The following is a 21841-nucleotide window of genomic DNA, read 5'->3' as shown; positions in this document are numbered from 1 at the left end:
AAAGTGAAAACATTTTGCACTTTTTTGAGCAAAGATGCTGAAGGAAACAGGAAGCTGTAGGCAGTAACATGCAGTAACATGCAGTCTCTGCCACATGTTCAGACACCTTGCTACCATGCTGTCTGCCCAGTGACAAGGCCTTTAATTAAGAAAGAGCATAAAGAGCATAAACAAAAGTCTTTCTTACTGGTATCATTTGAAATTTAAAGCATGATTTAGACACAGATGACCTTCAGCTGTTACCATGAGTAAAGAAAACAGAATCCCTTATTTTAATACATATACTTTTTCCACCCTTCAATATAGATGTTACCATGCAATGCAGTATTTTGAATCTCCAAATTCCATGTAAATATATAATCCAATAATCTCCATGTAAAAGTAGCTCCAGTTTAGGATGACCAGGAGAAGAAAAAATGCAAGGACATATGGTTATACTGTACTTGGAAAATAAATAACAAGAAAAGCAGACACAAAGTCATCATCAAGTTTTCTGTTTTATTTAAGATTTTAGTTTTAATTCTGAAGAAAGAGGTACATTTCCTTGGTTTTAGTTTTAGCGTCAGGTTATAACCATGTTTATTTATGTTTCTTTCTCCTGTCTTTTCAATACTGCACAAACGTCCAGAAACTACAGGGTTAAGTAAAAGCTGCAGGCAGAGGAGGTCAGAGGTTGCGCTCCTGATGGTGATCATGTGGCCCCAATGCAGTGCTATCCCAGAGTGCCCTTATCAGGTGAATCTTTGTTTTTTTAAAAAAAAAGAAAGAGAGACTGACAGAGGAGACAAAGACTGAAGTAAATATCACTCATGTTTCAGCTGCTTATAATTATATTATGTATACGCTAGGTATTAAATCTGTGAATACTTTTAAAACATTAAAGTTTACTTTAAATCTAAAGCCAAAATTAAAAAAACCTTATTCTCCCCTCTTTAAACCACTCTTTAGCAACATGCCAGTTACTCATAACTATAAGTATGTTTTGTCTTTCAACACACTTCATGTCAAACCTCTTACTGACTGATACAATAAAGTCCCCCTTTCCAAAAAAAAAAAAAAAAGAAAAGAAAGCTATTTCCCTGTGTAGTGCCACACTGAATGCAAAATAAATGCTAGGCCACTGCTTGGCCCACATGTTCAGTAACTTCATTTAAATTAAATACCTTTTTCCGGTTTCTGCATTTGATTCTCCATTGCATTTTTCCCCTACTGTAGATTGACACTTTTCCACTAGGCAGAAATACTCATGTGCAAAAGACGTTAAGGCAGTAATATTCTCTTTAAGCATTGAGACTGCATTTTGATTTCTCTCTCTCTTTTTTCTTAGAATATTTTAGGAAATATTTCAAACAGTGTATTTCAAACACTGGCTCAGCAGAAACTTAACAAAAAGACGGTGATGACCCTGTGATCGCATTGCATTTGGGGGGGAGGTTTGATCAGGAACTGGATTCTTCAGAAAGAAAGATATGAGGGGGAAACAGTAGGTGGGCATGGGGAGGAGTCAGGGTGGGACACTTCCTGCATTTCTAACGTTTTTTTTTTTTTTTTCCTCCTTCTTCCTCCTTTCCTAATGACGATCCAGCGCTGAGCTCTGTAGTAGATCTGTGGGGGTTTTACTGGGGGGTCTGAAGGCTGTCTGAAAGCCTGGTGGGGGGGAGTGGAAGCTGGTGGGGTTTGAAGGAGGAGAGTAGGGATTCCAACTGGCTCTGTGCAGCGGGATCTGTGTGCCGAAGGGGTTACTGTGGTGTGTCTGTGACGGCGCTGCGCTTGGGCCGTCCATCTCTGTGAGGGCCTGAAGAGATTTTAGCCAATGTGGAGGATTGTCATCTTGAAGGGTGTCTAAACTGTTTCCTGTGGAGGCTGGGATACCTATGCAGAGAAGAAAAAAATAAAAATAAAAAGGAGAGAAAAATGGGAGACAGGCAAGTCAGAGCAGAAGCAATAAGGTGAGTGTGAAGGAGGTCAATTTAACCTAACAAAGAGCAACAGTGAGAAAACATGATTAGTTTGTACAGCGAATGCATTTTATACCATCATATAAAATTACCCTGCCCACAAAACTTTTAACATTTATATCCAGGTAGGAGAAAGTACCCCCTCAGAGTACTCTTCAAAAATACACACATTTTTCTATCACACGTTCTGCACAAGGACTGCATCCCTGCTTGCATGATCTTACCACAAACTCTACCAGTACGCTGCATGCTTCGCTTCCTACTCTGCCTATTTGCATCATGCTTCAGCCTTTCTAACAGGGAAACACAACCAGACAGCCTTATAAAAGAGAGCTTTATAAACAAGTGGAGTACGTCCCTTTTTAAATAACAAAGTCCAGTTAATGCTTTCAGTGCCTCAGGACCAGCGGCGCACATACCGGACATGCCATCCAGCAGAAGGGACACCTATATTGACCCTAAGGATAAGCATTGATCATCCTGACTGCCTGCAAAGGTCCCGGGCATGCACTGCAAAGAGCTAAGTGACGCTTTATTATACCTAGTGGTTCCACAAAAATTCCTAGACCCATGAGGTTTTGTGGATGGAAGCTGGAAGAGACCACCGCATACTGACTTTTTTTTTCCAGATGCAAATCAGTTTGTGCCAAATACCCATTTGATGGTTTGCCAGCGGAGCTGAAGGAGTGAGAAACAGTTACCTGTGATGATTGCGGGGTCCATCCAGCTGCCAGGGCTGTCCCAATTCAGGCTGTCGGTGGTGGCAGTGTTGGACGTTGGTACACTGTGGTTGGCGTTGGAGGGGGAAGAAGCATTGGGCAGTCCACCAAAGTTGATGTTAATGTTCGGTAGAAGTGCCCTTAGCCCGTCCTGCCATTCCTTCATATTTAAACTCTCTACAGAACTGCTGTTGTCTGGGAGATTTACCAACAAAAAAAAAAATGAAAGATAAAAAAATAAAAAGCTGAAGTTAGAAACAGATGTCCTTCTTTGGTGGGGTATGGGATTTTATTTTTACTTTTTAAACTAAGCATTTAATACTTTCCCTATCCAAAAACTAGGGTGATGTTTATATGGCCAATGAATTATTCGGAGGGGCTGGCAGGTTTTAAAACAAGCATAAGAGCAGGAGAAAGATTTAACTCCTCCTCCAATTCATATTCCCCCAGTTTTTCAACTCAGGTACTTGAATAATCAAGGTCAGAGTGGCTCTCCCTCCATTGCTACTGGGGGACAAACCACCAGATCCTTTATGACAAGACTGCTGCATGCTAGATAACCCAGTTCATCTGCTTTATCAGTGGTCAGCAGACTTGAAAGGGTTGATTTCTTTGAAGTATACTGAAGTGAAGAAAGGCTAGGTAGGGCTTTGCTATAGAAACTCAACGTGATTAAATCACTTGAGGAACCAGGGAGGTGGGGGGGAGTATCACAAAAGGCTTTTGTTTTATTATAGCTTGCTCATTCACTGCCCTACAGATGTTCTTCAGAAGGAAATGGTAACCAGGTTCTCATGAAGTTGGAAGAAACGCAATTTCCTCTTGCAGTTGTAGAACAGTAGCAAAAATTCTTTAAAGACCTTTCAGAATAATTCCCAGCACAACAATATCCTCAGATTTTGGTTAGAGGCAAACCAGCTGGACACCAAGACAGTCAAGTCTGAACTACTTGGCTACCTGTTTCAGGGCATGTACTGACAAAAGAGAACAACAGGATAACCTAGCTATTAGCACTACAACAAACAACTATTGGGTTCTATGATTCATTTGTTGTTTTAGGTATCTTAAAGCAAAACAAACCAGCAAAACAGACACAAGCATCCTAGTGTCTACCAGCAAATACAGAAAGCCTTGCAATCAAATTTATTTGAAAGGATAATCTTGGACAGCACACTGAGGCTACCTATTACTCTTGACAGAAGTGTAGCATACAACTTTTTATACCATCTCTGGCTGTCCTAGCTCAAAAGAGGATTTTCATGCCAATCAGAGGCATTAAGGTGAGATACTTGCATAACACTGCTCCTCCATCAACAGGGGGAGGTTTAAGTCTTCATGGAAAAAAATCAGAAGATTTCACTAACTCGCAAGTAGACACTCACTATCAAACCATTCCTTGGCAATTTTTGTAAAGCTGAACACAGAAAGACAGACTGATGTCTCCAGTGACCACCTTTTGCAACTAGAAAAAAGTGCAAATTGTTGAAAAGCTGTGCTTTCATATAGAACTTCCTTTCTCCAGAACCTGAGGTTTTTTTAGAATAAACTTTCTTGTATAAAGTGTTCTCTCTGTTGCTTATGGCAAGCAACTTCAATCAAATAGCAATATACATGTCAGATTTCAGTTTATGTCACCAATTGAACTTCAAACCAGTCACTATGTTAATCTGCTATAGCCACTTAGCCTGTGATGACTGTTGCAGCAAGGTATTTCTAACCCGCCGCATGCCTAATATGGCCATTCAATACAGCTACACAGCATAAGGATTTATCTGTGTGCATAAGTGTCTCCATGCAGCACGGCAGCAGCTGACATCTACAACGCCTGAGGACAGGAGAGGCCATTGCTGCATGGGGAACCTGGAAAGGGATAACAGCAACAGCACAAAGAGTGTACCATAACTACAGAAACCATCCTTTGTGCCTGGACAGTCAGAGTTTAGAATTTGCAGACTACGACTTAACCAGAGACTTCAAAGGCTTACAGTCAAGAGATGTTATCCTCACTCACTGGCAGAGGCTAGGGAATCCCTCTTCTTCAAAAGTTAGGGCATAAAGCACCTCAAAGGGGAAGACAGACAACTCTTATGTAGCAAGCAATAAACCAACAGGTCAACAATCAGGCTTTTTTGTTCATTTCTACTACCTGCCTATGAGTACATGCATCACATTACGTTTTAAGTACTACGGTGTGGAGGGGGAAGCACTATTGAAACTGCAGCTCTGGCTCAAGCCAGTCACATAAGACCAGCTTTCAGCAACCTCTGCTTTTCTCTTGTCTGTGTGCTATCAAGCATTCTGACTTAAGAGTGGCAGTATCCACGGGCCATGCGTAGCATGAAAACATGCTACAGGGCCTAGGGTATAAGTCACTTGGGGTGAAAAAAGCAGGGTTTTCACTGATTTGTTCTATGCTCATTTAGCATCAAGCCCTAGTGCACACAACTGGCTCTCACTTGTACTTTCACTTCTACCATACATCAAATCTTCTTCTTGTTCTTCCAACCTCTCACTTTAAAGCTGTTTATTGTGCATTTGTATTACATGGAGTAAAGAGTTTAGTGCATTTAATTTTTCACTCAGACTTATGAGAAACCTGGTATTTTTATTGAAAGAATAGTTAAATGATCCTAGGGTTAAAAAAAATTCAAGCAAATTTAAAAAATTTAACCAGTCACAAATATACTTTGTAGATTTTTGCCCACATCCATGAGCCTAAGACAAATTTCTAATTCAGCCATCATAATTAAAATAGCCAACTTGCCAACACAGAAATAATAATCATGTGAGAGAGACTATAGGGGACAGTCAGTTTCCACTTTATTTTCTCACAACTGCTTCCAAAAGTTTGATGCTAAGCTTGTGCAAGAACATGCAGCTCTGTCCAGTTACTCACTTCCACTATGGAGCAAAGACACACACGAGATGCTTAGCAGAGTTCACAAGAGTGAACATGCTCGTTATAGTCCATATAAGTTGGGGATCTGCAACCTCATGATGGTCTCGTTCATGCATGTTACTAACCCCCAACATCCACTCAGAATTAGTGTGCAAGCAAGTAAATGTCTAGTAAACCATACACCTGCAACAAGTGCGTGGATACATACAAACACTGTGCCAAATAATGTCATTCAGAAAGAGTCTAACGTCAGCATGGACAGCTCAGTATCACTAGTAGTAAGAAAAAAAGATGTCACAACTTATAAGGAACAAGATTGGAGTGTGTATATATATAGTATGGCATTAGCCTATCTTGGGCTAAGACTATACAGATTTTGTCATGTTATTCCCCATGTAAGAAAAGACATAATGCAGCATACATAAGAGTCCAGAAAGGTAACAAGCACTTGAGAGAGAAGATTTTCATAGAACTTTTTCAAGGAATGGGAAAAGCTAGCACTGTTTGGTGAGAAGATGTATTAATCCGAGGCAGACATCATGGACCACTTATTTTACTCTAACGCAGAACAAAAGGAAATAATATGAAGCTGCAAGGAAGGCTGCCTTTTATCTTGACTGTCAGTACAAAATCCACTTGGAATTGCAGAAATCAAGAAATTAAAGCCCTAAATGAATTTACTGTCTATAAAAATATTATTTACTAACAATAAAGATGTCGCACTTGCTAAAATCTTGTGCTCCAGGATACAAACAAACCACAAAACAAAGTATTTTTTTGGCAGTAAGACAGCAGCATTTGCAGGGCTGCAAAGCAGGCTGTGACCAGGAACCCTGCCCTCTGACAACAGAGAACAAGCACTGCATTACTCAGGAGCCTGTAAGAGTTTTGCAGTTTGGCTGATAGTGCCACAGAATAAATAGAAAGGGGGCTGACCAAACAGAAAGCTTCTCAGCTTTTTTGGAGACTCCCAGGCTCTAAGGAGAAATGCAGCAATTAAACTTCTTCTGTAATATGGGATCTGGGAAGGGATTAAAATAGATGGGATTAATATGGAGAATGCACTGGGGGGTAGGGGGGGCAGCGATGACTGGAAGATGATCTGCTACCTTCTCTTCTACTGCTAGGACAGATTACCCTAATAATAAAAGGCAGATCACTGCCACATGGCCAGTTTGACACACCTTTCCCAACTCACTAGCCCTTACAAGAATTCTTCTATAGAGGAAGTTAATCCACAGTTTTCTCGTAAAGGGTCACCTGCTCTACCCTCCAAGTCCTCAGTTACTGCCTACCTAGTGTTCTTCCTAGTGGAAGAACATCCACCGAGAACGACTCCTGATGCAAACCAGTACATGAGCAATTCTGGGCACCATACAGCAAGACTTGAACCAGTTAAATCCGCATGTCTGTGCTGCAGTCTGGCAAGTTTTAAACACAAGTCTTACAGCTGGAAATGCAAGTCCACCATAAACAGAGATGGGAATTACTTCTACTGCCTTAAAAACAAAACAAAACCAAAACTAAAAAAAAAAGTGTTAGAGATGGATATTTTCACAAGTTACTACTCATCCCATGGCTACTTTGTCCTTTTTGATAATTAAGTTTATACTTCACCAGGAAGCTAGTACAGTGTTCAAAAATAAGAAAAGGCTATCTTGCAGTTAATATAGGTGTATTAAAAAAGGTATTTTCCTATTATATTCCCCTACTTCTTGTAGAAGTAGTAGGTAGAAGTTAATAGAAGGGAGCAGTTTTATGACTAGCTAGCAGACTTCTGTCTCAGTTTATCATAATCCAGTAATGAAAGAGTCAGTGTTTAAATCCTTCCCCACCTGGAGGAATGAAAACACTGTCTATTTCCATAGCCTCATACTAATTTAAAGCAGTATGTCCAAGAGTGGGAAAATGTGGAAGCAAACAGGTTCAAATCCACTCGACTGTAATGAAAAGATTTTACACAGCAGTTTGAAGATAAATTGGAAACATATTAGAGACTTCCTTTTCCCCATCTTGTTTCTGGGGCAACAGAATAACCTGGTAGAGCCTCACTGAAAAAACTAATATTCACATGAAAAAACAATCTCAAACACAGTTGACAGCCCCATTCTGAATTTCAGTCTTCCCTTGATGTGCATTTTATAATTCCATTTGGTCTGCTGGAAGCTCATGCTCCAGAGGCGAGCAGATCCCGCAGTTCTAGCACTGAACTTTTTCATGTTTCTGATGCCAACATGAAACAACAGCAATTTTATGGGAAGTTTCCAAAGTCAACCACCATCTTAAAGTGAGCAAATAAGCTTAATCACAAACTTAACTTGTCTGCATGTTTTACAGCAAAAATACTTAGTTTAAAATAGAAGATGAATAAGAAGCTTGAACATTCATCCATACGAGAAATCAGTGATTTTATGAGTTCCTAATACAGCCATTGCCCCATTATACCTTTTTAGACAGTCTGGTAGTGTTACTTTATTATGCTGCATCTGCAATGCTTTTACATTATTTCTTCAAATCAGGCAGAGCAGTATTTGGGGAAGGAACGGTTCAGAGGAGGAAAGCCTAGAAAGAAAAGCTGTTGTATTTTACATAATCAATACTTTAGAATAGATTTGTTGAACAGCTAACTGCTGAGACAGACTTTTCATGACTTCATAAATTTTGACCAACAATACCATAATGCAGACTCAAAGGTGTTTCAAATCTGGCTATGCAATGTTTGTGATGCTGGTGCACTTTATCTTTTATTTTAAAGGCAATAGGATAGCATGCCTTCCAATCTATTTAGATGGGAGACAAGCAATGCTTGAATGAATGCGAACTAGAATGAATGCAAACCTAGAGGAAACCTACAAAAACTAGGGCCATTTCAAGTTTTTTGTTCCAATTACCAGTGAGACTATGATCACATCTGTATCAAGACTCACACAGTATGTGCTTAAATATGACTAACAGCAAAGATCACAAGACTATCACGTTAAGTAAATGTAAAATAAGTGTAGTTAGTTCTTTATCAAAATTATATTGCAAGATAATAAAGAAGCCTGATTTGGTATAGACTATATAACATATATCTATCTATATCTAAGGCACTTGCCTTTATGCCGAAAGTCCTAAGTAAATTCCTGTTGAAAAACAAACACTCTTCCAAATCTAGGTTGCAACTTTAAGAACTACATTAGTATGCCATGTGCGTGACCAAGACATACAGCAGTGCTACAGAAAAGCTTCAAATAAGCAGAAGACATTCAAAGGAAAACCACCATCTGAAACAAAAACAACCTTATTAGCAATGCTCTGTAACTGACTACACAGGGTAGCAATAAAACAAGTGAAGAGACTATCAAGGTGTATTTAGAAACTGAATGACGACTATTGCAATAACTTGACTGTAAGGAGGCCCTTGTAAAACCTTCAAGGGCACAGTACAACAGCTACTTCTGAAGCCTCTACAAGAGGACCAGAATGACAAAAAGTTAAACAAGAACAGCCCAGAGGAAAAAAAAGAAGCAGGAAAGAACCACAGATGGAGTTCAGCAAGAGGCTTTCAACTTGATTATAGAGCCAAAGATGGCCAGCAGAAAAGCATTCCCTATCCAGTGCCATCCCCGTTAGCCCCAGTTTATGCTCGGTGCTGCCTATTGTAGCAAATACTGCAGGCAGCCTGCACTCCCGTGAAAGTGCCCCTCATCCTCCTCTGGGAAGTGACTGAGGCTTCTCCATTTTCTTCTCGAGATGACTTTCTGCAATTGCTATTTCTCCTTTGCAAAAAATTGTGTGGTATTTCACTGAGTGGGGGGAGAAGGAAGGGACATTTTGCCTCATCTTACAATGAAATGATCCCACGACTTTATATGAAACTTGAAAACGTTTAATCCAAAGCTTATACACTTATCTATCATTAAATAAGCTAGGATAAAAGCTGCAGCTGTGTCCCTTCAATAAGAACAGCTTCTTCGCTCATGGAATTTTTAAAACATGAGTAAATCCCCATTTAAACAGGTAAGAGTTAAGGTCCGAAGGATTTTGCATTCAGACTTCATTGAGTCTGTGTATCAATGAAGTCTAGGAACCCTACAATGCTTAAATTGTATGAAGTTTCACAAAGATTCACAGAAGCCTGGAACATCACTGTTAGAAAAAAGAAAATTGACTCTACCCACATTAAAACAGTAGTGCAGCCCATCAGGAATATAGCTAGCCTCTGGTACCTTCATATCAGAGAGACACCAAGTGATAGGACCACTAAGATAGAGCTGTTTGAAGAGCACATCTAAAAAAGCCTCAGAGACATTCTCTACGCATGGCAAGTAGCTTGGCAATCCACATGAACAGCTTTCTAAATTTCTTTCCACGGTGCTGATATCAAATGAAAATTCTTATGATCATGAGCTCTAAGAGCAAAAGAAACAAAAAAATACACATAAACACACTAAATTCAGTAGTACAGAGACACCAGTTTACCCTCAACTTCGAAACAATGCCAGTAAAGCAGCTTTTACCTTTATTCCATACTGATCCCTATGATTATATCAATCACATATCTACCCAATTTCAAAAGATAGCCATGTAACTCAAACCAGCACTATTTTTCAAGGTAAAGATTAGATGTACTTAACATGCAGCTCAGTAAGCCAAACTATCAAGTACTAGAGCAATATACTGAGTTTTAACATACACATTTTTACAGTTTTTCTGAATAATTTTCCTTCTTGCTGATCATATGACAGTATAAGTTTTAAGCTTTCCGTGACTAAATAAGCCTTAAGAAACAGGAAATTTAATCTGTTTTCAGGGGAAATCCCTTCTACAGCATCAATGAGGGAATACGTCATCTTCAATATTCAATAGAAAGATTCTTTTTTGCTTGCATGTACAATGTCAGAACTTTGTTAGACTTGAGAAAAGCAATTTTACATTTATTAAGTATTTGGAGTGTTCTTGTGATTGCCTCACATTTACCATGGCTCAAGCGACCAAGTCTAATACATATTTATAGCAGCTGGCCATGTAATTTTAGGCTGTAAGAAAACTTAAATTCTAGCTTGCTTTGAAAAGCATACTTGACTTCACATCACATGTTTCCATAGTATCCCAGAGTATTCCAGCATTTTCACTACTGATTTTTAATAGTTTATTACTGAATATATTTAGCGTTCAAGTTCAAGACCTCAATCAGGTTGAGGCCTGCTGTCCTGCATACAAAAATGACAAAATATTCTGTAATACTTCCACAACAGTCAGTGAATATTCTCCTTTTCATGTGAGCTAACAAGACTCATCTGAAAGAGGACCACATAAGAAAATAAGTGGTTCTCAGCACTGATAATCTTAAAATGAGCCTAAATTGACAGCACAAAAACTGTTAAGATACTGAAATGAGTGGCAATAAACTCCCAAATGGTACACGCAGAATACCTTGATTAAAAAGCCTAGAAAGACAAACAATTTCCATTCACCTGAATAACCAAACTTAATCTCAACCCAAGGATACCTGCTGCTCATACTTAGCTCCTGCATCAATCACAAAGCTCAATCTCGCTAGGCTACTCTAGAAGTCAGTGGGGGAAAAAAAGCCTTTGACCTCAACTGGCAATCCTGTAAGTGTATTTGGGAGGCATGTGTGTGCGTGTGCTTGCGTATGTGTGTGTATAAATAAAAGCACAACATACGGAACTTTAACCATGGTCCATGCAGTAACTGGTAAACAAAATGGGAACTTGAAGGATTTGTCAATAATTAGCAACAGCCTGTATAATTATAAGACCCAGGGTTCCAAGGATATCCTGACCAACGCTCTGCCCAAGGCGGTGAGAATAGCTTTAGCACAGTGCATGAATATTCTGAGGCATGGTAAATCCATTTTTAACTTCTCCACATTAGAAACAAGCGAGGAAGGCTGATGTATGCCTGTAGATACTTCAGTCATTCTGTGGAAATACTAAATGCCATCTTCCAACAGAGGTGACTCACGTTATATACTATTTCTTCCCCAAGCTAAACAGTTACCTGAAAACTGTCACAACTGAGGGCTGAGAACGCAAACCCAGTCGGGCACTCAGGCCACCAGTTTCTGCCAACACAGCATTTATTTCAGGTCTAACTATGTTAATGTGATTAATCTTCCTCTGAAATATTACAGCTGAGAGAAGCTGTAGGATTTTTCTTCTCACACTTTTTACATATTTGTCACATTTCTATTCCAAAATAAAATTACACATTTAAAAAACAGGCATCTTACTACTCAAAAAAGCAGTATGCATGTCCTTCACTGCCATCCCTAATAACTTCAAAAATTTTCAAAAGTTTGTAAGAGCTTAAACCAAGCTCCCAGAGATGAGTGCATAGGTATTTATACATCAAGTACTACTTAGAGTAGTATCTCCTATACAATCATAAGAAAAATTCCTTAAGGTTTTTAAAACAGTTGCAATATAAGCACCAAAAAGGCACTGGAGAGGAGGGAGAGTCAGATGAGATTTTAAAACAGATGGAGAAATAGCAAGACTATTTTAAAGGACAGGTGCCGTGGATTAAATTTTTGGAGATCGTGACAAGATTATGTTAAGGCAGGCAGTTCTTACTAGTAAATGTAGTCAGAGTATGGGAGTTAAGGTACAAGATACCAGAGGTAGGACAGGGAATATGCATAGCAGATTTCAAATGATGTAATTCTAGTTTAAGTCTTTACACTGACTTAGTATTTTAAAAATGAGTCAGAGATCTCACTTCCATATACATGCTACTATATTTTAAACCTAGTAGCGCCACTTTGAAGGCATTAAAAATAGTATCTCCAGAGCAACAGAAGCAAGCAAGGCAAAAGTTCAGTTTCAAACTGAATTTTTGTTACATATTGTCCTGAACACTTCATCACTTCCCAGTGAAATACAAAATAAGTTATGACTGCAAATAAAAGGAGTCAGAGCTTAGAAATAAGCTCTGAATTGCAGCGGGGAGGGAAAGGGGGTAAACGCAGGCAGCCTCAAAGCACCCGATAAAGAAGCTGGGTGGGAGTAAGTGCCCAAGAGCCTCCAGGAAAAAAGTCAGATACCTCAGGTACAAGAACTAATGTGAGAAGCAAATACTCAATGGCAAAGGCTACACTAAAAATAGCCATCTTTGCTGAGGAAACCTGAACACGTTAGGGTCTATGCAATGGTCAGTAAAACCTATGCTGGAAATGGATGAGCATTCTTTACAAACAGTGCTTTTCATTCCTTTATTTTCAAACAAGTTGTGATCTTGATACCAGAATATCAGGGAGGAGCTGCTCTGCACTCCGGGAAGACTTTTGGTCTGGAAAGTTTTTGGAGGTGCCAAACCTGGCACCTGAAACTATTAGTTTTATCAACCAAGATTTTCGAAAGACTTCCAAATTTTCAATATTTATACTTACTGAGAGAAAATGAGAGAAAGCCTTCAGCAATAGACAACCACAAATGGAACTGGGAGCACAGAAAAGTAGAATTTTAGCTGCAGTGCTTTCTACCTAGCTGCTCTCAGAAAGCCAAAATATCAAGGAAAGCCAAATGAACAAGCAGCCTTCTTTAAAGATTACTGGACTAATGCACCTCTCAATGTTAAATAAGACCATCTACACTTAAAACTGCAGTAAACTCTTCACAACTCATCAAGTCAAGAAGAGAAGCGTGACAAACAGACCTTTCAGCCCCAGCACCTAAACAATGGGATGCGAGGTAGCACTGTTTAAGTTACTTCAACTGTTGCTAGGAGTGAAGCATCAAAATACATCTTATGCACAGCATATTGAGAACGGTAAATTTTACAATATGCTGAATTCAACCACCATACAAAACAGGTCAGAAGCTGACAAGCCACATCCTTCTTTGTTCAGGAGATAGAGTACACTATTAACAGGCAACCCAGAGAAGTGACAAAGTCAAAAGGGCAAAAGGCAAATAAGAAAATTGTGTCCCAAATGAAAATGTGATAACATTTTGAGAAAATACGAAGTCAGACTAAGATTCTTGCTATTAAAGGCAGAGAATTTCAACATTAATTCTGATCTATATCTTGCCTTTCTCCATGGTCTAAGTAAAGTCTTTAAAGCATAGTCATAGTTGCATAAAAAGCATAGTCACAGCATAGTTGGTCATAGCCAACACAAAGATCTCTGCTTTTTTGACAACATTTTAGTAAAACAATGTAGCATTAGACAAACAAGGATTTGATGCTCAAAACAAGTTCAATGGCTGAGGGCATGAAGGCCAGATAATTTAAAGTGGGAGATGATGCAAAACAGTAAGCTGCTCAGATACAGAAAAGCTCGAAAGTAGAGTTAAAACAGTTATTGCACAATAGTTGGTCCTTCTTAATATAACTTTCATGCTTTGCCCTCCCTCCTATTAGCTATTCCTTCACAAAAATCGAGAACAGACAAGATTCAAAAAGGTGTATGCTAATTGATATCTTAGTAAGGTATGTAAAGCCATTATCTCAAAGGCTACTGTATGGCATCTAAACTTAAAAACTGAATCATCTTCCTATTTATTGGCTCAATCTCATCTTTAAATGTACATATTCCCATCAGTTAGGCTGTGCATATAAAAGAGAGAAGCTGCGGCATTAAAACTAGAAGGTCCTGGTATAACAAAACTTTGATTTATCAATTATATTCAACTACGAAGACTTACGACATTCAGGCATCCTGTTCTGAAAGCAGATAAAGCTTTCCTCTTTCCCTGCCTTAAATAGGGTTTATTCTTTGTTTGTGCTTCCTATTTGTCTCTATGTCCACTCGACCATTTCCCTTAGCTTTTTAATACACGTATGATATATACTGGAAGAATGTATACAAATCGTACCACATAGCATTAGTCTCGAAAAAACTACAATTTCAACCTACCTCATAAATTTATTATGTTGTTAAATGATTGTTTTCTCATTACGAAGTAAAATTTAGAGGACAATTATGAAATTAATAAATGAAATAACAGTTAATGTCTCAAAATACTAATTAATTCATCTCACACAGAAGTGACAAAGGGGGACTAATTATTTACAACGTTTTCCTCATACTTTTAACAGTATAAATTTGTTCTTATATTTTTTCTATGGAATAAAATCCATGACTATCAACTACCTAGTAAAGTCAAGAATTAACACAATAGATTTCTTTCTATTTTCCCACTACCAATAAACATGCCTATCATTTTATGAACATCTTAGTTTTTACATTCAGCTCTCAAAATGTGTTGCTAGTCTGAGACATACTGAGACAGCCTATTACCCAACATTATACATATTATTTCAGAATACAATGCTGGGCAGTAGGATCACAATGATGATTTCATATTAGCTACTGACAAAGTACAAAGGCTTTTCTGATATCCTAAAGAAACATAAAAATAGAGGAGAACATCCCTTCATGTTGCTGTCTGTGGCTCTTTTCTTTACCATGATCCACAGAACAGAGGAGAGCCACTGTCCCATATTCTTAGGATGGCTTGCATACAATTTAGGTTAAGATTGCTTTTAGCAACAATCATGCCGTCCAGAAATAAAAAGTCACTGCACTTTTCTCCTGAAGCATATTTGCACAGTTGTAATTACACAGTAATTCACAGTAAATCACCTAAGCCATCCCATCCCAGAGAACAGCAACAAGCCTAAATTGCCGCTTTCAATGGGAATACGTAACATCTGCTGTGGTTTGCAAATTCACAGGGGGGTGAGTGGGGGGATCTTTCTCTGGAAATCAAGAGTTCATTTAAATAAAATTTGTGAACAAAGGTATGCCTGATGAACATGCCATATTTCAAGTACACATATAATAAAAATTATGATGTCAATTATGCAAAGTATTATAGGCTTGCAATTGCTAATGTATCAGCCATACAATTGTGTCATTTCACTGGGAACAGCAGAATGAGTTTAATAAACACTGCTTCTCCTGATAAATAGGCTACCAAAATACATATAGAAACATGGATTTTTGAGTTAAAAATGTATGCAGTGCCCATAGCCCTCTGTTTAAAGCTGCTGTTCATCACTAACAGCTCTCCTTGGAGCAGCAGAGTTGAAGAACACAGCACAGTTCTGATCCCAGACTAAGAGGCAGCTTTAGACTGTTACCTTTTTCTATGTCAAACATAAGTATTTCATATCATGTGAACAGTAATGTTTACATAAAGCAAGAAACAGCAGTAGTGTAAGAGGCATTGTTTTCTTCATGCAAGCCTCAAAAGCACAAATATACTTAGTGAAATCAACCAAAGTTGGGATTCAAAAAGCCTAGGCAACAGTATACTAATTTCAAACAAAGTTTTAAAAGAATTTTTACATCTGCTTATTTTCACATAAATGGAGGGAAAAGTTGAAGAGGTGGCTGAATAGAGAATATAAACTAATCAAATAACGCATAGAATGAGCAAATGTCTTTTTTTTTTTTTTTTAAATCACCAATCCCATATCATCTGCTTTAGGAATTTCTAGTTCAGGGCAGGGTGGGAATGGTGATCAAAGATTTTGGCAGGCATTCAACTGATAGCAGTAGAGAGTCTCTGCTAAAAAACAGAATTTGGAGTTTTGCCTACCCTAGGTTTCTCCTCCTGTTACAGCTGAAACAGCTGAGTTGATGACATTTTCGAAAACACCCTAACACAGACTAACAAAAAAGCTAACAAAGGAACTTCAAGCATGCTTCAACTAATCTGTACTGCCTAACAGCTACTATGACACATATGGCCTTTTCAACAGGTCAGCTGGAGTTCTCAGCAATAAACACTTCTGTAAGGTGCTGTCTACATGGCTTCTGTAGTTGTACACTGGTTTCTTCTACCACCCCCACCAGATAGTCGAATCCATATATCAAACAAGCAAAGCAGAAGTTGTACAATTACATACCTACTCCTGATAGAGTAAAATTAAGGATGAAGAACAGGAATTATTCTGTCAAAAGGTATATAAAAGCAATTCACTGAGAGGCTGTACACTACATGGATTTGAAAAGACAGAATAATCAATAAATTCAAAATTAAGTCAACATGCCAAGGAAAAAGAAGCACACGGGCATCTCCTGATTTTCAAGTTATTAGTGCTTCTGAAGTATTAACTATCATACAAACAATACAAATCCATAATCTAACAAACAAAACCAGAACTACTCAAGACTAAGCTGATTTCTGACAACAGGAAAAGAAAAAGGAGTAATCGGTGCTTGTACAACTTATTTTTTTCCAAAGAAATATCAAAACTGATGTGTATATCAACTGAGAAATGTTTGCAGTGCAGCAACTGAGGCTATCCAATTGCAAACCAGGCAACGAACAATGTTTTCTGTAACAAGAGATTAAGACCAACTCAAAGTAACTTTTCAGAGAGACTACAGCAGATGTTTATTTTCTGTTTTTTAGCTCGGCAACTGCCAAAAAATATTAAGATTAATTGGTTCTAGCAGTTACATACAAAAAAGGATATTTAAGGGCATCATCTCTGTTGCCTTAATGGTAACATATGCAGAAAGTGTATGACATTGGCTGTGCATCAACTGAGAACCCAGAACCTGGCTCTTCAAAAGTACAGCCAAGGATCTACAGGTCTTCTCTAAAGACAGAGAGGACCACTTCCAAATCGCCAGAGGTAATTAAAATAATGCAATTTTAAGAATACTTTCGTAAACTTAGAATCAATCCATCTATAATGCAAATGGATCATATTCAACGCAAGGATTTTTTGGGCCTTACTGCTCCAGGACAAAGTCTTTTCATTGGTTCCTTCAACTAGCAGTTTTTAGAACCCGTTCACTTAATAGCTGGTAATGCCTTCAAGTTTCATGGAGTTTAGAAGAAAGGGAGCAACAGTTTGCACTGCTATTAGGCTACTGCATTTGTGACTCCACATCAAATATAAAATTTTCTGTCTTGCTTTCATTTTTTACACTTCAAAGTAATCAATATCAGTTAATTGGTAACTTTATTTTTAAAATTTTGTCAGTGCCAGTATGAGGACTTTCAAACTACTTGCATTTGTAGTCTGGAGCAAGTGTTTACACTATAAATCAGCCTAAGGACACTACAGCAGTACTATAGCTTTGACAAGGCTTCAAAGAGGACAAAGTACAGAAAAGAAACAGCTAAAATTAGCTCTTGTACTAGAAGCAAAAATGCGCAGTGACTTTTTCCTCGGTCATTTCCTTACAGGATAAGGAGTACTTCTGAAAATGTATCAGAAGAAAACAGCTATGACAAAAATCTCAAGAATCAGTTTTCTTCATCTCATATCTACAAACAGCTTGTAGAGAGTTTCTTCTGACAGTTGACTACAAACTTAATACAAAATAATTTAGATTTTTCCCTGTTAGGAAAAGAGAATCAGTTTTGCCCAAGCCCTACAGGAAACGTCGAAGCACTTCAAATTCCAAAAGTGAATTTCTGACCAAGCCAATGTTGGCTACAATTAGCTCATTAGTTGTAATGCTTACTACAAGAGGCTATCAATCTGTCCAGGGCAGCCTAAACTGGCCTGAGTGCTCATTTATTTTCCTCCAGCATCATAGCCCTCACAATCAGGATGGATCCTCCTATACACACTGCAAGCATCCATTCAGTGAAACATTAGTATAATATTAAGGCTATCTGAAGTACAGAAATGAACAGCACCGAACATTTTATTACGCAGCCATTTCATTATGCACAAGAGGGAACAACCCAGCCAATACATCTGGCACAATTCTTTTTCTTTTTTCCTTCCCTCCTTAAGAGCTCTGATCAGCACCTACATGTCAACACTGAAGTCACAGTGCACTTCCAGGGCCTACTCTTCTTAGGCAAAGCCAGTCTGGTAAGACCAAAGAACCAAAATACCAATCTGTTTTGGCACAAAATTAAGCGGGCACAGAATACTCCACCTTCCTTATAAAGCTCAATATTACAAGGCTAAGTATCCAGTTACGTTTTTGAAAAGAACAGACAGGGCCTATTTAAAACAATATTCCTCCCTCCCTTTATAAATCTAGTATGTCAGTCAAGAGATACCATTCTAACACTTGTAGCTGGCTATTCCCTTTTCCTGTCCTGGCTCAGAGAAGCTGAAAGTACAAATTAAGTCATATTCATGGCTGTCCTGATTCACCTACCTGATATAGGGATCCCTCCCAGACCTGTGCTGTGCTGTGGCGGGAGATTCAAGTCCAAGAAATTACTATTTGAGGTGGGATTTGCTGTGTGGTTCAAGTGCATGATGCTATTGCGTGGGAAGGCCATCCAAGGATAGCGAGCTGCTTGGCCTGGAAAACTGAAGGAGTTGTAAACTGCTCGGTGCTGTTGAAACTGCGGGAACCTCTGTGGCATGACTGGAAAGGTGCTACTCAGAGAGTTGGCATTTGTGGGTGCAGCAGGATGCAGGAATCCAGAGCCTGGCCCTTTGGCAGCTGTAGTGTGTGGGGTGGGGTTCTGAAGAGATGTAGGCGAGAGGGAAGGTTGGTCTTGGACTGACAGTTCCTTCTCAATCAGGTCTGCTAAGGCTTTGCGGGTGATGTCAAAGGGGTCAAACCCTAAGTCATCCTCTTGTTGTTTGGAGGAACCAAACCCAAAAGCCGCTTGCCAGTCTGTAGAGGAGGACACTGGTATAGTTTCTGTTGGAGAGGAACAAGATTTAGAACAAGAATTAGCAAGTAATTATCCATACAAAATTCTTGGCCTCAGTGGAATTGAATCTGTGTTACCAGTTATCTTTCATATAATACTTCATCACATGTTCCCCAAAGGACCATGTGCCCAAACAGGCAACTTATTCATCAGCTAGGACCTCCTTTTTCACAGATCAAACTACTTAAAGTGCTGGAACTAGTATTTTTAATACAGAATGGCTCAGAGCCTAGACTGCAAAAAGCCTTTTTCAACTAAGTGTTTTCAGTAATAGCAGAGAATAGAAAGAGACCAACGGACAAACACTTGTTTAAAGCGTTCCTTATACCCATATTCCTCAGTGGAAGTGTGACTAAGCAGAAATTCTTAGTTTAAATAAAGTTGTTATTCTGTTAATTGTTTTCAGTATTAACGCTGTGCTTCAGCTCTGCTGTGCAAAAAATGGTAGGCGTGGGAAAAATATGCTCCCTCTTATAATTTTATAAAAAATTCTGAGCAGTGATGAAAAAACTGTCTATTGTTAGGAAGAAAACAAACAGATGTGAAGTGCACACCTTGATAAAAATGAAGCAAGAAACTGCATTACAAGATGCTGTTAAGTATTTTGAGACAGTGTTGCAAAAATGGGTTATGGGAACCTTGCCTACAGTTTTTCAATTTGTAGTTTGTTTCATTGTACTGTTCCAGTTACTTAGTTGGGGTTTAATGGATACTGGTTCTAAGGCCACAGTATTTTTCTTCACAACCATGGTAGAGAAAATTGATGACTACAAGGTGGTATCACTTAAAACATTTACTCCCTCTGCTGGTAGGGAATCTTGACTACCACTTTAAAAAAGCTGAAATTATACTCAGAGAATCCTCTCTGAGAGCAAATCTACAGTTCCACTTTACTGTATAATCATGAATTTTAGAATGAAAAGAGCTGCTAGACAAAGACAAAAAATATCCTTCATTTTCTCATTTAAATAGCAACAATACATTTGATACTAATTATGAAATAAACAAGATCTCTAGCATCTAGAGGCTGCCTCTCACTGCTGCTTAATCCTCACAAAATCAATGTGTATAGTACCTCAGCAGCAGGTAATTTCCTTATTAAGGAATATTATTTACAAACAGGATTATCATCCAGAAGGCAGATAAGCATCAAAAGAAGATGAACCACTAAGTAAAGAACTGTATCCCAAAGTATCATCAGATTCTATTTATTATCTGTATAATTTCACTTAATTTTCTAACACATCTCAGATTTATGATTTGTGAGCTCCTAAATACTGTTAACCATTGCCAAGAGTCTATAAATGCACCTAAAACAGTTTCATTCATATGAAGTGATATTTCATAGCAAAGTAACTGGGGAGCACAGGTATCTTTCAGTTGCTGCAATTAACTATTTCTACCATTTCTTTCACTTCAGAAAGATAAAGATTAGGCAGCTTCACATAACTGTGCAGAATGATATAGGAAATGTTAAATATCACAATTTTTAATGCTGGAATTACAGATAATACAGATTACACGAACATACACTGACATCAGGTATTTTCCTCATCCCCAGCAGAAACCTGAAATGCTAACACTAAGCATACTTGTCACTTGTCCTATTTAGGGAGGCAGTTGGCTAAGGAAAAAAAATAGAACACTAGAAAACACTAGAAAAAAAATACTAGAAAACTAGAATAGACACTCTTATGAAACAGTCTTGTAAGACATAAATATACATAGTTGGAGAACTGTAGTTTTTCTTAGAAGAAACCCTTATGTCAGTGCAATTCATCTATAGCTTAAGGACGCATTTAATAATTTGTGAAGAGGGAAAAGAAACAAGATGAAGCAAATCCTGGAGTTTTTGGTTCCACACAATTTTGGACATAAGTTACAACAGCATGCAACATCCAGCAACGTAACCAAAGGTCCCTACCTGATGTGAAGAGGCTCTGTGGTTCTGGTGCTGTGGGCCAGTCATTGGAAGTCTGTGGAGAACTGGGGAATGGAGGGAGCCCACTTGGGATGGGGTTGGGGTGCCGAAAGTTGTCAGAGAAGAGCGACTGTGATTCTGTTACAGCCCCTTCAAAAGGGGACCGTGCACTGTGATTAGATGAACTGATGGGTATGACTGGATTGGGTTTTGATAAACCAGGTGGTGGTGAAGGTGTGTCACTGTTTGTTATCTGTGGGCAAAGGAAAGAAAGACAGGACATGAATGATTATACTTAAAATATTCTTCACTACTACAGTTAAAAGATCTCCTCAAAACTTTTGGCTGCAGTTACTTTAATTAATATATATATCTCTGTACAATGTTTAACACCAAATCAACTAGAAGCAGCATTTTGTAGTTTTGTTCAAAATTATGATTTTCTTCTGAAAGTAACTGCTTCTCAAACTACAAGTTGCCTCAGGCCCTTAGCCAAACTCAGTTCATATTTTCATAGCCTTTATCTTTGTCTTACCTGCTGAGAGCTGTCACCATTTCCTATACTGAGGGAATCTGAAGGTTTGTCGATAGGGCTAGAAAAGTGGGAGGGGAAAAAAGTCAGTAAGAGACTCAAGTACCCAAAGTGAACAACAATTGCTTTTTAGTGATATAAATGTCTTGAAACAACAAAACAAAACAATTAACTTTCAGGAATTAAAAAGTCCACTATGAGA

General features: G+C 38.4%; 1 protein-coding gene across 11 annotated transcripts in view; it reads right to left on the bottom strand.

Annotated features, from left to right (window-relative positions):
* Positions 1-478: 478 nt before the first annotated feature.
* The window catches only part of CNOT4 (CCR4-NOT transcription complex subunit 4), an 80795-nt gene continuing 59432 nt past the window's right edge, over positions 479-21841 (bottom strand). For 8 of the 11 annotated variants that reach the window (XM_064510721.1, XM_064510758.1, XM_064510743.1 and 5 more), the window contains 5 exons: positions 21643-21700; positions 21111-21360; positions 18676-19173; positions 2660-2872; positions 479-1872 (listed from right to left, as the gene is read on the bottom strand). In XM_064510721.1, the coding sequence (XP_064366791.1) occupies positions 1571-1872; positions 2660-2872; positions 18676-19173; positions 21111-21360; positions 21643-21700 (1321 nt within the window). In that variant the 3' untranslated portion in view covers positions 479-1570. The remainder of the gene's footprint in view (positions 1873-2659; positions 2873-18675; positions 19174-21110; positions 21361-21642; positions 21701-21841) is intronic. The other 3 variants (XM_064510763.1, XM_064510767.1, XM_064510768.1) reach the window with 1 other exon arrangement.

Source organism: Dromaius novaehollandiae, chromosome 1, assembly GCF_036370855.1.
Source record: "Dromaius novaehollandiae isolate bDroNov1 chromosome 1, bDroNov1.hap1, whole genome shotgun sequence".
In the NCBI taxonomy this organism is placed as follows: domain Eukaryota; kingdom Metazoa; phylum Chordata; class Aves; order Casuariiformes; family Dromaiidae; genus Dromaius; species Dromaius novaehollandiae.
Note: the sequence above shows the minus strand (reverse complement) of the source record. Positions and strands in the feature narration are given on the sequence as shown.